At 51.4% G+C, this 12,792-nt stretch overlaps 3 protein-coding genes across 3 annotated transcripts; 2 read left to right on the forward strand and 1 right to left on the reverse strand.

The window, feature by feature from the left end:
• Positions 1-1,072: 1,072 nt before the first annotated feature.
• On the forward strand, positions 1,073-3,677 carry TrAFT101_002983 (uncharacterized protein; the record flags this gene model as incomplete). The annotated part of the gene is made up of 3 exons (XM_024909531.2): positions 1,073-1,866; positions 1,985-3,140; positions 3,258-3,677. The coding sequence occupies 3 exons, from the start codon at positions 1,073-1,075 to the stop codon at positions 3,675-3,677; spliced, it is 2,370 nt and encodes a 789-aa protein (XP_024764106.2).
• A 5-nt stretch (positions 3,678-3,682) lies between these two features.
• TrAFT101_002984 (uncharacterized protein) lies at positions 3,683-7,924 on the reverse strand. Its single transcript, XM_024903483.2, has 5 exons — positions 6,805-7,924; positions 6,595-6,728; positions 6,281-6,526; positions 4,622-6,215; positions 3,683-4,553 (listed from the first exon to the last, which is right to left on the reverse strand). The coding sequence occupies exons 1-5, from the start codon at positions 7,004-7,006 to the stop codon at positions 4,393-4,395; spliced, it is 2,337 nt and encodes a 778-aa protein (XP_024764107.2). The 5' UTR covers positions 7,007-7,924; the 3' UTR covers positions 3,683-4,392.
• Positions 7,925-11,603: 3,679 nt separating this feature from the next.
• Positions 11,604-12,611, forward strand: TrAFT101_002985 (uncharacterized protein). The gene is made up of 4 exons (XM_024902355.2): positions 11,604-11,975; positions 12,036-12,081; positions 12,137-12,305; positions 12,372-12,611. The coding sequence occupies exons 1-4, from the start codon at positions 11,668-11,670 to the stop codon at positions 12,398-12,400; spliced, it is 552 nt and encodes a 183-aa protein (XP_024764109.1). The 5' UTR covers positions 11,604-11,667; the 3' UTR covers positions 12,401-12,611.
• Positions 12,612-12,792: the final 181 nt, after the last annotated feature.

Raw genomic sequence — 12,792 nt, forward strand, 5'->3', positions numbered from 1 at the left:
AATCTTGTTATATTTAGTGACAGGAAGACAAAATGATAGCATATGACGGATGACGACACTGCTTGTCGAGGCTGCCATGGCGTTGATAACGGATAATGATTGTGACTAAGGAGCATTTGTCTTCGGCCGCTGGAGTGGAAGATTCATTGCCCCGTCGGACAGGCGGGGCGTCGCCGTTATTCCAGTCCTCTCCATGGCTCAGATCTCACGTGCGAGATGTGCGTCAAGGGCTGCGGAAGCGGAATCTTGAAGTTTCTCCGCACTCGGCACGCAGAGATCTGCTACTGCTATTACACGCCACGAAGCCCCCCCACGCACTACGGTATGACAAGCAGACATCTCTGGCTTGATGGAATACTTCAGTTTGGGGTGTTGCTGCTAGCAGCTTCATAGCCTCGGCCGCCTCCAGCCGCACCAACCCGCCTGTCCAAGCTGTGACGGGCGAAACGACTTCAGCCTCACTTTCGGCCGCCTCACTTTTGAATGCCAAGCAGCGACTTTACTCAAAAGCGAAACGTCGAACAACAGCAAGGCAGCGAAGGGGCTCTTATCAACCACACCAAGACACCGAGCTAGCACAGCTAGACAGCCGTCGGCCTTCTTCCCCGGGCCCTTGAGATCCTGTGCTCACAGGACACAGCTGCACGTGGGTGTGCGACGCCATCGATCAATCAGCCTTCACATCGCGCAAAACTGCTGCAGCCTGCGCGGCCGCCAAGGAAAAGGAATGGCATTGTCTGTTGCTTTTCCATGCCCGTGCCTGTCTGCTTTGCAATGAAATAGGCGGGCGACTCCGAAACGTGGCCGGCGCTGCGTCATCCTCTTTGGCTTCGGTGGATGAAAGAGGCAGCCGAGCTGAGCGGAGTGTCTGAAGCTGAAGCTGGATGGATATATAGCACCCACCCCATGTTGTGTTGTGAGGGCTGATAAGATGGAGCTTTTTGTTCTTTTTTTTTTTTCTACTTTTGCAATATTACAGAAATACTATTACTATCTCTAAATAATAAAATACACTTCAGACAACTTTATGCTAAATATCACTTCATCTTGATTAACAAAGATAACTCAAACGATGGCTCTTCAGCCACGCAGCAACACCAGCCTGGAAGAGCTCGTCAGATCAGTCGAACACCACCACGAGCAGTACCTACGCAGCCTCCACAGCTTCCACGAAACCCTCAGCGCCCATCAAAGAGAGCGCTCCGACATCCAAGGCCTGGCAACGCCCCCCCTGCGCGCTCTCACCTTCACCAGCGATGCCAACAGCATTCTGCTGCCTCCTCGTCCACGCCGCGACACCCCCGACACTCATGACAGACCTTCTTGCTATCCGTCTCCCAGGATTCTTCCACTCACTCCAAGTCTCAACCATGCAGCCGGCAGCGGCTACGGCAGCATCCCGGACGAAGAGATTTCCTTCATCCCCCTTCTAGACAGTTCCTCTGCTCGCCATAACCCAGCCGCCGATGGCACGTCTTCACACGTCCGTGGGATACTCGCCCCACGGAGCTTCTCCGACCAAGAGCTCGTCAAACACCTCCGCGACTCGGAGTTCTATAGCGAGTTCTCCAGCCGACTCAACGACAAGGACGAGCCTTTGCCGCAGTGGGAAATCGACTCTATGCAGTCTTTCCGGGAGTCTGCTGCTGTCGAGGGGAGCCGCTTTGACAGTTCGACGTTTGAAGTATACGAGGTTGGGCAGGATGATAGAGCTGTCAAGACAAACTTGGATGTGGATGTCCAAGGTTTTGTCAAGTACGCTGGCGATGAGCTGCCAGAGTCTCCCGAGTTTATTGTCGATGCGCCGATTGTTTGGGAATCCATCAAGGATATCAACCTCAGCGGCCAGGCTGTTGGTCGAATCACGTACGTTGTCCTCCGCCCTATTATGCTGTCATCATCAGCCATCATTTCTTTGTGTATTCCAATCTCAAGCACATAAATATAAATCATCTCTATTCCCTCTACTAAATCACAGAGATAGCATCGTTCAGGAACCAACGCCGCTCATGCTCGCCGCCCTGCATCTCACCATGTCGCCTCACTTCGACATGACTGAGCTTCTTCACCACCTCCTCTCCGACGACCCCAGCGGTGGCCGTACCCATGCGTTCATGCATCGCGCCTACGAGCGATCTCCGTCCTCGTCAGCATATGCGTCTTCAGCATCTCCCATGTTATCACCCCTAAACACATCCAGCAACATGAGAGGCGGCACATCTTCAACCTCCCCCTCCTCCTCTCACCTCCGACAACGATCCTTCTTCTTCGTCTTCAAATACTACACCCTCGTTCCCAAAGATCTTGATCCCGCGCCCTGGCAACTCTACGAAAAACGCCCTTCGGACAAACGTCTCGACGACCACATCGACATTGCCGAATGCGGCTCCATCCTTGCGCTCTCTTTAGAAGGCGAGCCGACCAAGACGCTCAAAATGAGACCTCGCAGAGAGCGCGCCAAAGAAGGATTCCTGTTCGACACATTCGGGCCCTGGCACCTGCTCAGTATCCAGAGCTTCCCCGACGACGAGCACACCGTCAGGGGAGACGACTTCCAGGACCTCAAACGATTCTGCAACGGCCCATATGCGTTCCTCGAGCTCCTCATAACCGAGTACCGCGACGCCGGCAAAAGGAACCAGATCCTCCACGAGCGAATCACCAAGCTCATCACGCCCCCCACCGAGTTCATGTTCAACCACCACCTCCGCGACAAGCTCCTCTTCGAAGACAAGCACTTCACCTACATCCGCCGCTACTTCTGGGCCTACAACACCCTCGCCGTCATCAACACCGGCATCAAGGCCATGATCTCCGCCTACGTCGACACCTTCACCGACGACTTCTGGGCCGGCACGCACCCGCTGCTATGGCCGCATCCTTTGCCGCCGCAGTCTCCCGACGCAATGGATTATGCCGCGAAGATGGCTGTCTTGCGGAGGGAGCTGAATAAAGTCGTCAGTGATCTGAGTGAGGTGCTGAAGCGGAACGAGCGCACGCGGAAGGAGATTGAGAATCTGAGGGATCAGCTGTTTAGTGGAAGTTCCATCAAGGAGAGCAGGAGAGCGATTGATCAGGGGGATAATATCCGTATCTTGACTGTGATAAGCATGCTCTTCCTTCCTCTTACGTTTGTAACTGTAAGTAAAATCCCCATCTCGTGCCCTATTTTCATCATCATCATCACCATCATAAAGATAACAACTACAAACATTCATCTGTCCCCAAGCCTATAGACTAACAAATTAAACCACCAGTCCGTCTTTGGCATCACAGAACTCCACATTCCCGTAACAGACTGGCGCTTCCCCGTCACCATGGTCCTCGTCTGCGTCCCCTTCATAATCCTCCTCTACCTCATCCAAACCCGACCCTTTGTCCAGTGTATCCAAAAGATTAACGAAATATCTCATTCCCTCCCCCATCTACTCTTCCGTCTCTTTCGCTTCTTGCCTCGCCTCTTTCGCAAGTTCGATTCCTCTACTCCCAAGGATGCCCGGTCCATATCTGCGCTTTCGCCGTCCAAAGGCCGCAAGAGGAGGCTCACTATAAAACGGCAAGCTGAATGTGGCTCTGGGGGAAATGGCGGTGCTGGCGGGAATGCCAAACCACCATGGCGTCGGCGCTGGGCTTGGGTGAGAAGAACAGCCAGCGGAGATGAGAAAGATATAGTATAACGTGTGTGAATGTATAAACTACACCGAAACCTATTTTACAGTGTACCATATGGATTGTCCACTATCGTGGAATAGACAGCATTAGACTAGTTAACCAGAGAATACATCATAAAGCTGAAGAAAGAAATTTGATAGTTCCTAATGCGCATCATTTCAATCAAGCTAGGTAAAAATACAGCAAAAGCTCCCAAGACTCTCCCAGTAAATTGTCACATTACCAAAGATATTCATTATTAATGACAACGAGGAGAAGGGGAGGATAAAAATAAAAAGAAAAAAAAAAAAAGGCAAAACAAAACGAACTATCCATTCGCATAAGATTTCGAAAATTCCTCCCAGTTCATGGACCAGCCATTGAGAGGGAAAAACACATAATACGGCATCTCTCCTTCCCATCATTACCAGAGGTATAAATAAGTATCGTTACAGTCCATCCACCTGCTCCAAGGGAAATAATAAAGAAAAGAAAAAAAAATGATGAAAAAAGACAAGAGAAACTGTAGCTGAAAACTAGGAGTGTACTAGAGTCGCATTGCTAGTTGACACACTCAAACAAAGGAAACAAAAAGTTTCCGTGATGCTCCATAACGCCCGGTGCCTTCTTTTCCGCCATCCCCCATCCCCCCTTTTGCATATAGTCGTGATGCGTTGATTATGATATGCATTCGACATGGCAGCAAAATTAGTATTAGCTGTGGCCATCATTGGGCGTAAATTACCACCCCTTCTTCCGAGCAAATCTCTTATTGAGCAATGCAAGGACTTTGGGGACGTTGAATTGGACATATTCGAGATCCAGCTCGTCCTGGTTATCTTTCTGCATCTCAAGAAGGTCATCGAGCTTGAGGTCGAGTTCGAGCAATCCTCGGTTTCGGCCTTTTTTCATCATGTTAGCCCGACAAATTACTTGACAATGGTAGAAACGAGAAAGAGGAAAGCCATACCTTTGTAGTGTAGGGAAATGACAAATGTGCCAGGTAACGGGCTGGTGAAGTTGAAGTAGATGTTGGCCCGTCTGTTATCCGGGACATTGCTCTTCTGGATAACACCCTCCTTCTCAAGTTGCTGGTGTGTAAACTTATATGGTCCGAGAACCTGCTGCTTTTGTTGCTTTCGCTTAGTGCCTTCACTTTGTGATCGTACATTGTGGAGGTAGCTCTTGTAAGTCTCAAGTTGACCAACTAAATAAGCGTTGTGATCACGGATCGTCTTGAAGACTTCTTCGAGCTTCTCGGTCTCAGCAATCACACCATCCTTCAACGAGCCAAGATGCTGGAGCTCCTGCTCAACTTCATCCCTCAAGAGATCAAACTGGTCGGCTTTGTCGATCACGCCAAGCTCCTGGAGCTGGGACAAAAGCTCCATGGCCCTGATACCTTTACGCACCATGACGGCGTCATTGCGGCTGGTGGCAGCAGCATCTGCAACACGCTCAAGCCGTAGCGGCCGCTTAGAAACGGCACTGCTCTGAGGAATCGTTCGCATGATCTGCACAAAGATGGACTTGGCTTCCATAAAGTACACTTCCTCCTGTGTAATATCCAGAGCCGCGGTCAAGTCATCGATCGCAGTCTCCCATCTGCTAAACAGGGGAAGGTTGATGACTCGGTTCTCTTTGCGAGGCACTTGAGGAGGGGCCGGCCCCAGCTCAGATACGATGATTGACAGGTGCGATGCCTCATCCTTGCACAGTTCATTGTTGTGCTTATCAATCAGCGAGTGCATTGCATAGACTTCATTCAGCGTAATCTCAAGCCCAAGGTCCTTCTTGGAAAGAGCGACGTAATTGTCCATTTCTAGGCTCTCATAAAAGTCGCCAACCTCACACAAGTCAAGCATGAACTTGTTGATTCTGTCCTTGTTCTGTTGAATAAACGGCTGGAGCTTAGCCATGTAAGGCTCCTTGGAGTAAGAGGGCTTGTTGGCCAGGTTCTGGAGCATCTTGGCAATTAAAGTGAGGGTTCTGCGAGGCCGTTCGGCGGGCGTTCCGTCAATGAGCATGTATGACTTGGGGGTAACAATGGCCGGGTTGATGAAGCGCAAGAAGAAAAAGCCACCGATCAAAGTACAGATAATCTGGTCGTTAGCATCAGGATATTTACGCTTTGTCAAGCTTCTAATCTGCTTGCAGATCCAGCGAATACCATAAGGGGCCTCCTCCAGCCCGTCAATGATGGTAGACAGAAAGCCATTGGCAATCTCAATGAGCATCGTTAGTCGCGGTTCGATAATGGCCTGGACTTGAGGGTTCTCTGCTGCCTGTTCGGCGGTGACACCCTTTGGAAGATTGGGAGGCAGCGTGCCAGCATCTTCCTCGATCTGCTCGACCATGCGCTCATACACTTTGAGGGGGTTGATTTCTAAATCCAGGTCTCGCAACTCGATTAAGCTGTTGATCCTATCCGCCAGCGCAATCTTCAAAAAGCTTTGACCCGGGCCTCTTCGAGTGTAAGTCGTCATCATGCGGGAGACGGGCGTGTTGGCTCGAAGTAGCGAGGAATAGTCAGGGGTATTATCGAATTGGTAGGTAAGGACAGACTAAACGGCAAAGATGATTGTTAGCTGGGTGTTGCAATCGTAACCAAGCCCAGAGTGCATCGTACCTGAAACATGGTAAGCAGCAGATGCTCTTCTCGACTTTCATACTGATTTCCATAAATGGTGAACATAACCGTCTGCAGAAGCGAGTCGATTTCCGACATTGAGACAAGTCGGCATAGATGAGCAATGTGCCTAGGCTCAGATTGCAAGAGAAACAAGAGGTTGCCATATTTCTGAGTCTTGTCGTCGTTAGGGAAGACACCTTCTTCCATTTCGCCTTCTTCAAGATGGCTGGCTACTTCATTTTGCTGCATAGGTAGGTAGGTATTAGAAAGTGTCATCAGAGCAAAAAACACACCGCATATTAAAAACGTACTTCTTCCAGTGCCATGCGGTTTTGGATGAGCAGCGCAATTCTCGAATCAAGGTAGCGGACGTCCTTTTCGAGGACAAAGTTCTTCTTCGATTGGGAGGATATTTTGGATTTGAGATCGCGTAGGGCTTTCTGGGCTATAGGTCGGGGGGGCGTCAGTCATGTTAACAATAGGGGAGGCAAGGTCCGCAGCTGTGGCTGGTGCATTATCACCTTTAGCGAGATCGTCCTCAATTTGCATCTCTCCCTCATTCGCAGTCATGGACATGTACAGCGCGGACATGGAGTACCGCTTCGACTGGCGCGCAGAGCGCGAGCCATCGTAGGTGGACATTGTGTTTTGGCGGGAGAGCTGTTGAAAGGAAGAAGTTGATGCTGTGGAGGCTCTCGAAGGGGTATGTAGCATGACAGGCATTATGCGTATTGGCGCTGTGCGACCGAAGGGAGGGTCGGGCCTTGTCGCCCCAGGGCCTCGGAATTGTTGACGATGGGGGAGGTTTATAGCTGCTTCTAAGCGATAATGCTCATCACTCGACAAGGTTGCTGTCTAATCGAGGTTTGCTCAAGCTGATTGTTTGTTTGTTTTTTGTTTTTTTATTTCATGCGTCGTCGATGAGATCGATAGAGGCGATGGAGGGGAACAGACAGGCTGTAGCCACCAAAGAGAAGGAATCAAGAATTAAAAGAAGAAAAAAGATAGAAGCTCAGAACAAATGCAATTGTTAATGGCACGCTTGTAGTACAGTTTGCGTCGGGTTCGGAGGAGCTTCACAAGCGATCCAGCAATGGTGTAACGATTCGATCGAGGGTATCCCGTGCAGTTCGAAGAATGGGCGAGAAGAGGCGAGAGCGCTGCTGGTGTCAAAAATCGCTTTCCGAATCAAACAGCGTGCAGAATTCTATCTTGACCAAGCAAAAAGAAGACAACAAAAGCTATGCTCGATGCTTCAGAAAAGACAGGAACACACGTGCTGAATCCAAAAAAGAAACGAGGATGATTTAATTAAGAGGCGAGATGGTTCGTCGCGCAGGAGAGAAAGCGGGATGGATGGTGGGCGCGACAGACGTCAGGGCAGCGTCGCTAGCCGAGCGGTACACAGGCAAATCTCGGTTCGAGAGAGAGAGAAACGCGGCAGGCAGAGGTTTGAGTCGGGCAGAGGCGATGCGAAACGATGCGATGCGATGCAAAAACAGTGTGCCGCGGCGTCTCGTCTAAGCGGGAGCGCAGGAGTTGCAGAACGGACGAGACGAGGGCACGGCGCAGCAGGAAATAGGTTTGTGGCTGCGACGGCTGGTGGTGATGGTGGTATCGAGTGCAGAGCAATAAAACTGGAGCAGCGCGTCTTGTTTGGGCCATGGCCTGGCCGGGTTCGAGGAGAGGGGAAGCACGTTGGGTCCAGGGGCTGCACAGCGGCCTGTCCCAATCAGCAGAGGCGAGGAAATCCCAGCAGCATCGGCGCACCACTGGCCAGGCCCCAGCGAGCTAGGCTGGGAGAGCCCGCCTTCAGGTTGCGGCGACGAGCTTTTAGTGAAGTGATGTGCAAAAACAGCCCCAAAGCGACGTGCCTGGGGCGCCACACGCGGACTCCATTCCTTAGCGCAGCACGCCGCTAGCAGCAGGCAGGCCCAGGCACTAGCACTGCTGTACGACGGCCGCCCTGCAGCGGTCTGGGGTAGCGCTGCCAGGCCCTGCTCAGGGACAGACGACGGAGTACCCGCCCGTCTATCGGAAAGGGCTGCAGTGCACCAACCACGCTTGGCAGGGCTCTCGGCCAGGGGCATCGGTGGCGCACACCACCATCGCTAGTGGCCTCCATAGCGCTGGCATGGACCTCTGTCGACAAGAGAGGCCGTCACCTGCATATCGCACTGGTCCATACGAAGAGCATGCAGCCATCTCGGCGCTGGAAGGACCCCGTCACACAGCAGGATGCTCTGCACAGTCACTTGGCGTTGAAGAATGATGGAGGGTCTCTTCATGCGGCATGCAGGCGTCAGGGTGCGCGCGGCGAATGATGTGATTCATGGGGCCATTCGTAGCATAAGAGTTGCAAACTGTACGGAGCACAGGTATCAGCATGCGTTACATGTACAAAAGTCTCTTTCGCTCAAGATATCAAGTACCAAACTAGGTACCATTACTAGCATCTCTCCCGCTTTCTCTCGCTCTATTGTTTGTTTGTTTCTTAAATTTTTTTTTCCACCGTCGTCATCCCGCGGCAGGGCGTTACGTTAATATCCCAAGACACGAAGAAAAAAAAAAAGATAGTTCAAGGCATAGTGCCGTCTAGCCTTGCTTCGAACGCAGCAAAGAGCCATTAGCACGAGTAAGGCGCTGATCCAATGTACAATCCAGAGGGGCGGCGGGGTAGCGCTGCGTGTAGCGCCGAGCCACGGGCATGTACCTGCTACTCGGCCTGAGTTTGCATGCGCGCTGGAGCTATACAAGTCCAAAGTATGTATGGACGTTGTATTGGCCTGTCCATCGCGATTCTGGGCGATGATACCCTCAAGAGCCTTGGCTAGCTCCAGCCACCGGATAAACTACCGTCAATGATGCTTCTTGTAGCGACAATAGCAACATGGCCCCCCATGAAGTCGCACTCGTGCCAGTAAGCGAGAGAGCAGGCAAATGATGCTCGCCGAAAAATCAAACACGGTGCCGTCGACGACTCCCTTGTGCTGTTTTCTCTGCTGCGTTCGCATCACAGCGCCAATGCCCGTCTTGAAGCCGTGGACGCCGTGTTTCAGACATCTACAGGTAGACGAGGTACTTGTTACATGTCTCAATGCAGCTCATTCAGGGGTTTTAGGATGACGTCTGGCCAGTGCTCTTTTACTGCGAGACTAGTGCTCGTACGAGAGGCAGAAGCGTTCGCACAGACTGCAGTACTAGTACGGTATAATGCTAAGGGAGCAAATAGACGGATTTTAGCATCGACTAGTACAGAGTACTTCGTGCTCCGTGCAAAACTCCATACATGCACTCCAGACCAGCCCCTGGCAAGCGCCATCATGTATCAGCACACATCTTTTTGCTGAAACGCACCAGTTGCTGGTGAGCGGCCTGTCGCCATGTCTGGAGTAGCATGGATGATGCGCCAGGGGCAGGTGGAGACTGGAGCCAGATGCCTTTGCCTATCTCGCTGTGGACGGAGGATGCTCTGCAACGCGAGTGCTGCATCGATTTCGCCCCCTTGGCGCTGCGATGCTTGGATTGCGTGCGATATCCTACTATGTTTCGTAGGCACGGCGTCGCAGTCTTGTAAAACATACGAGTTTTCGTCGAACTATGCTCCCGGTTCTCCATGCCATGTCAAATCATACGCAGCCCCTTACACTCGCGTGGCAGTAGCACATACAGCTATTGCTTCTATTTGCAGCACCGTTTTAATGATGAGCACCTCTCCCCTCCCTCCACAGCCTGCATCCTTTCACGGCCTCCACTCGCTCCCTGCGCAAGCCCACTTGCAAAAAAAATATCCGCTCGTCGAGGGGTCCCATGACTGGTAAAAAAAAAAAAGTGAGATAAAATCGCTGGGGAACGGCCTGGTGCCAAATACGGCATAGGGCCAGGAACGGGTTACGGAGTGCCAACTGAATATAATTCCCGAAAAACGACTAGAAACGGCGAGAAATATGATCAATTCGCAGTAGTAGCAGCAGTAGTAGCACATGTATTATGGAGCCTCAGATTCGGATAGATAATCCAACCCTTGCGGCGGCGCATATAACCGCCATCCTCATGCAACTCCTCATGTGCTAATGCAGTGATTCCTCTATATAGGCAAAGATCCAATTATACTCTGTGCTACCACCAACTACTGTACATGCGCCTTGCTCGCCCCCCCACGCTCTCTTTCTCTGACCAGCCGGTAGCATCCAAAAATCCTCAGGCCATCTTCCAAACGCGCACTCGTCGTTGAGGCCGCTCCGACTTTATCATGCCTGGCATCTGACTGCATGTGGTGTCCCCTTACACATGCGCATATCGCCTCCGGTGCCTCTTGTGCCAGTAGTCCTTCAATCTCACAGCAATCCCAGAATGGCAGGAAACTCCCCAACGGTCCATCGCCAAAGCACGTCCCTCTGCACTGCCCGTGCTCCCCCCTGTGATCTGCTGGTTGCCGAGTGAGGTTTTTTGCCGGCATGGTACGTCAGAGTAGCCCCTTTTGCCTGCAAGCCTCTCAAGCGCCACTAGTTCATCCGGGACATGATAGACGAAGCCATTCGACGGACAGGTGCATGAACCACTTCAATAGCCGGATACTATGGCAGTTCTAAATAACAAGCTACCGATACACTTACATGCATGCACGGTGTTATGCCGTGATGCTATGAAGAAAATGTAGGCATATGCCAAGATGCAGATTAGACTTTGTAAGCTCGTATCACCCACCTGGCCTCTTCGTTTTCCTTTCGCTACGCAAACTATTAAATTGCGCGGAGCTAGATTGCATCTTAATTCTATCGTTTATGACGAGAGGAAGCGCGATGAGCGACGAATAGGGAAAGGCTGCCTGGCACTGTTGCTGGTGAACTCTATCAACCCCTGTTTTTGGGGCAAATATCGCACTGGGATGATCTCTTTGCGGTGCAACTAGGTGTTAGACGCTTCCCTATTGTGAAGCATGTCGCGAGCAGCAACCGTAAACTAGATGAATGCTGAAAGTATAACAGCCTCTTACGTGTGATAACTTGAAGAAATTAGTAATTAAAGTTCCAATGGGTGCCCAATAACGATAGAGTGCCCATATCAATGGAGCTCCCTAGTGATATTATCCAATATACGGAGTACATATGTAGGGTAAGACAGATTCAATACCCAGTGCCAATATCCATTGGCGCTGCATGCATTTACCAGCATGGACTGGCCAACGGAGGACAAGAATTTACGGAGCGGGCGGGGCCGGTAGGCTAAGCCGAGGGGGCCCGGCTGACTGTACTACTAGCAGCTCGTTGACGCCACTCGTCCTCATTGCCTGAAGCTCACTCACCCGTCCATTTTCGCCATTATCCCCGTCATCACCACTTTAGCTGTCAGACCTACGTACCGAAGCCTAAATACCGCTGACAATGGCTTTCCGTCTGCCCCTCCGCCGAATTGCCCTGGCACGGCCCGCCGTCGCGCGTGGCTTCCACTCGACGCCCCGGGCTTTGGTCAAGGCAGGGGATGAGCTCCCTAGCCTTGAGCTGTTTGAGAACTCAGCTGCCAGCAAAGTCAACCTGGCTGAGGAGTTCCAGAAAGGCAATGGCTACATCGTTGGCGTTCCCGGCGCCTTCACCGGCACCTGCTCCAGCAAGCACATCCCCTCGTACATTAACCACCCCAATCTCAAGACATCCGGCCAGGTGTTTGTTGTCGCCGTCAATGACCCCTTCGTGTAAGGAGCTGCTGCCATCTCATGAAGATGCCTGTATATGATGCTAATCGTATGCTATAGCATGAAGGCTTGGCAAGATCAGCTGGATCCCGCCGGAGAGACTGGCGTGAGTCGACCTGCTGTGAATTACCACCAATAGAGCTGCAGCTAATTATATGTAGATTCGATTTGTTGCCGATCCCACTGCCGAGTTCACGAAGGCACTTGAGCTTGACTTTGATGATGCTGCCCCTGTCCTCGGTGGCACTCGAAGCAAGCGCTACGCCTTGAAGATCGAAGACGGCAAGGTCACGGCTACCTTTGTCGAGCCAGACAGCACCGGAACCGCGGGTGAGTTTTTGTTCAATTTAAAGCATTGCTAAGGCGAGAAGTATTCCGACTCATTGTTTCATATAGTGTCAATGGCCGAGCAGGTCCTCAACTAAGAGCCAGGATGAATAGCTGGAAAAAGATTCAGTTTTATAGGAAACAGCTGTGCCAGGGGCCATGTGATGGCATGTATGGCTTGCTCTCTTCTCGAGCATTGGTCCATAGATGTGCTGTTGGATAGCAAGGAAGCATGCTGCTTACACACCTAATAATGGCAGTAGTTATCACTCTACAATGAATAGCAAAAGAAAACTAATCTGTGCCTGATTACTAAGTTCAATTTAAGGCTGCTCGTGAGATGGGAGTCATGGATGACATAAGACACCGGTAACAAGCCTGCAACCTCCTGCCTGATGTGAATCCCTGGACGAGGCTTGCAATAATAGCTGAGGCTGTCCACATGCATTCTGAGATCCTGGGGACACGTCCTTTATACACCGCTACTCGA

The sequence above is a fragment of the Trichoderma asperellum genome, chromosome 2 (assembly GCF_020647865.1).
Source record: "Trichoderma asperellum chromosome 2, complete sequence".
Taxonomy (NCBI): Eukaryota; Fungi; Ascomycota; class Sordariomycetes; order Hypocreales; family Hypocreaceae; genus Trichoderma; species Trichoderma asperellum.

Bases quoted from the DNA above. Each gene is read 5' to 3' on its own strand.
- TrAFT101_002984 (XM_024903483.2), bottom strand. From the start codon at position 7,006: ATGCCTGTCATGCTACATACCCCTTCGAGAGCCTCCACAGCATCAACT. The intron at 6,729-6,804 runs GTGATAATGCAC...CCCGACCTATAG, and splicing joins TGAGGACGATCTCGCTAAAG to CCCAGAAAGCCCTACGCGAT. The intron at 4,554-4,621 runs GTATGGCTTTCC...TGATGAAAAAAG, and splicing joins CATTTCCCTACACTACAAAG to GCCGAAACCGAGGATTGCTC.
- TrAFT101_002985 (XM_024902355.2), top strand. From the start codon at position 11,668: ATGGCTTTCCGTCTGCCCCTCCGCCGAATTGCCCTGGCACGGCCCGCC. The intron at 12,082-12,136 runs GTGAGTCGACCT...AATTATATGTAG, and splicing joins ATCCCGCCGGAGAGACTGGC to ATTCGATTTGTTGCCGATCC. The intron at 12,306-12,371 runs GTGAGTTTTTGT...TGTTTCATATAG, and splicing joins AGACAGCACCGGAACCGCGG to TGTCAATGGCCGAGCAGGTC.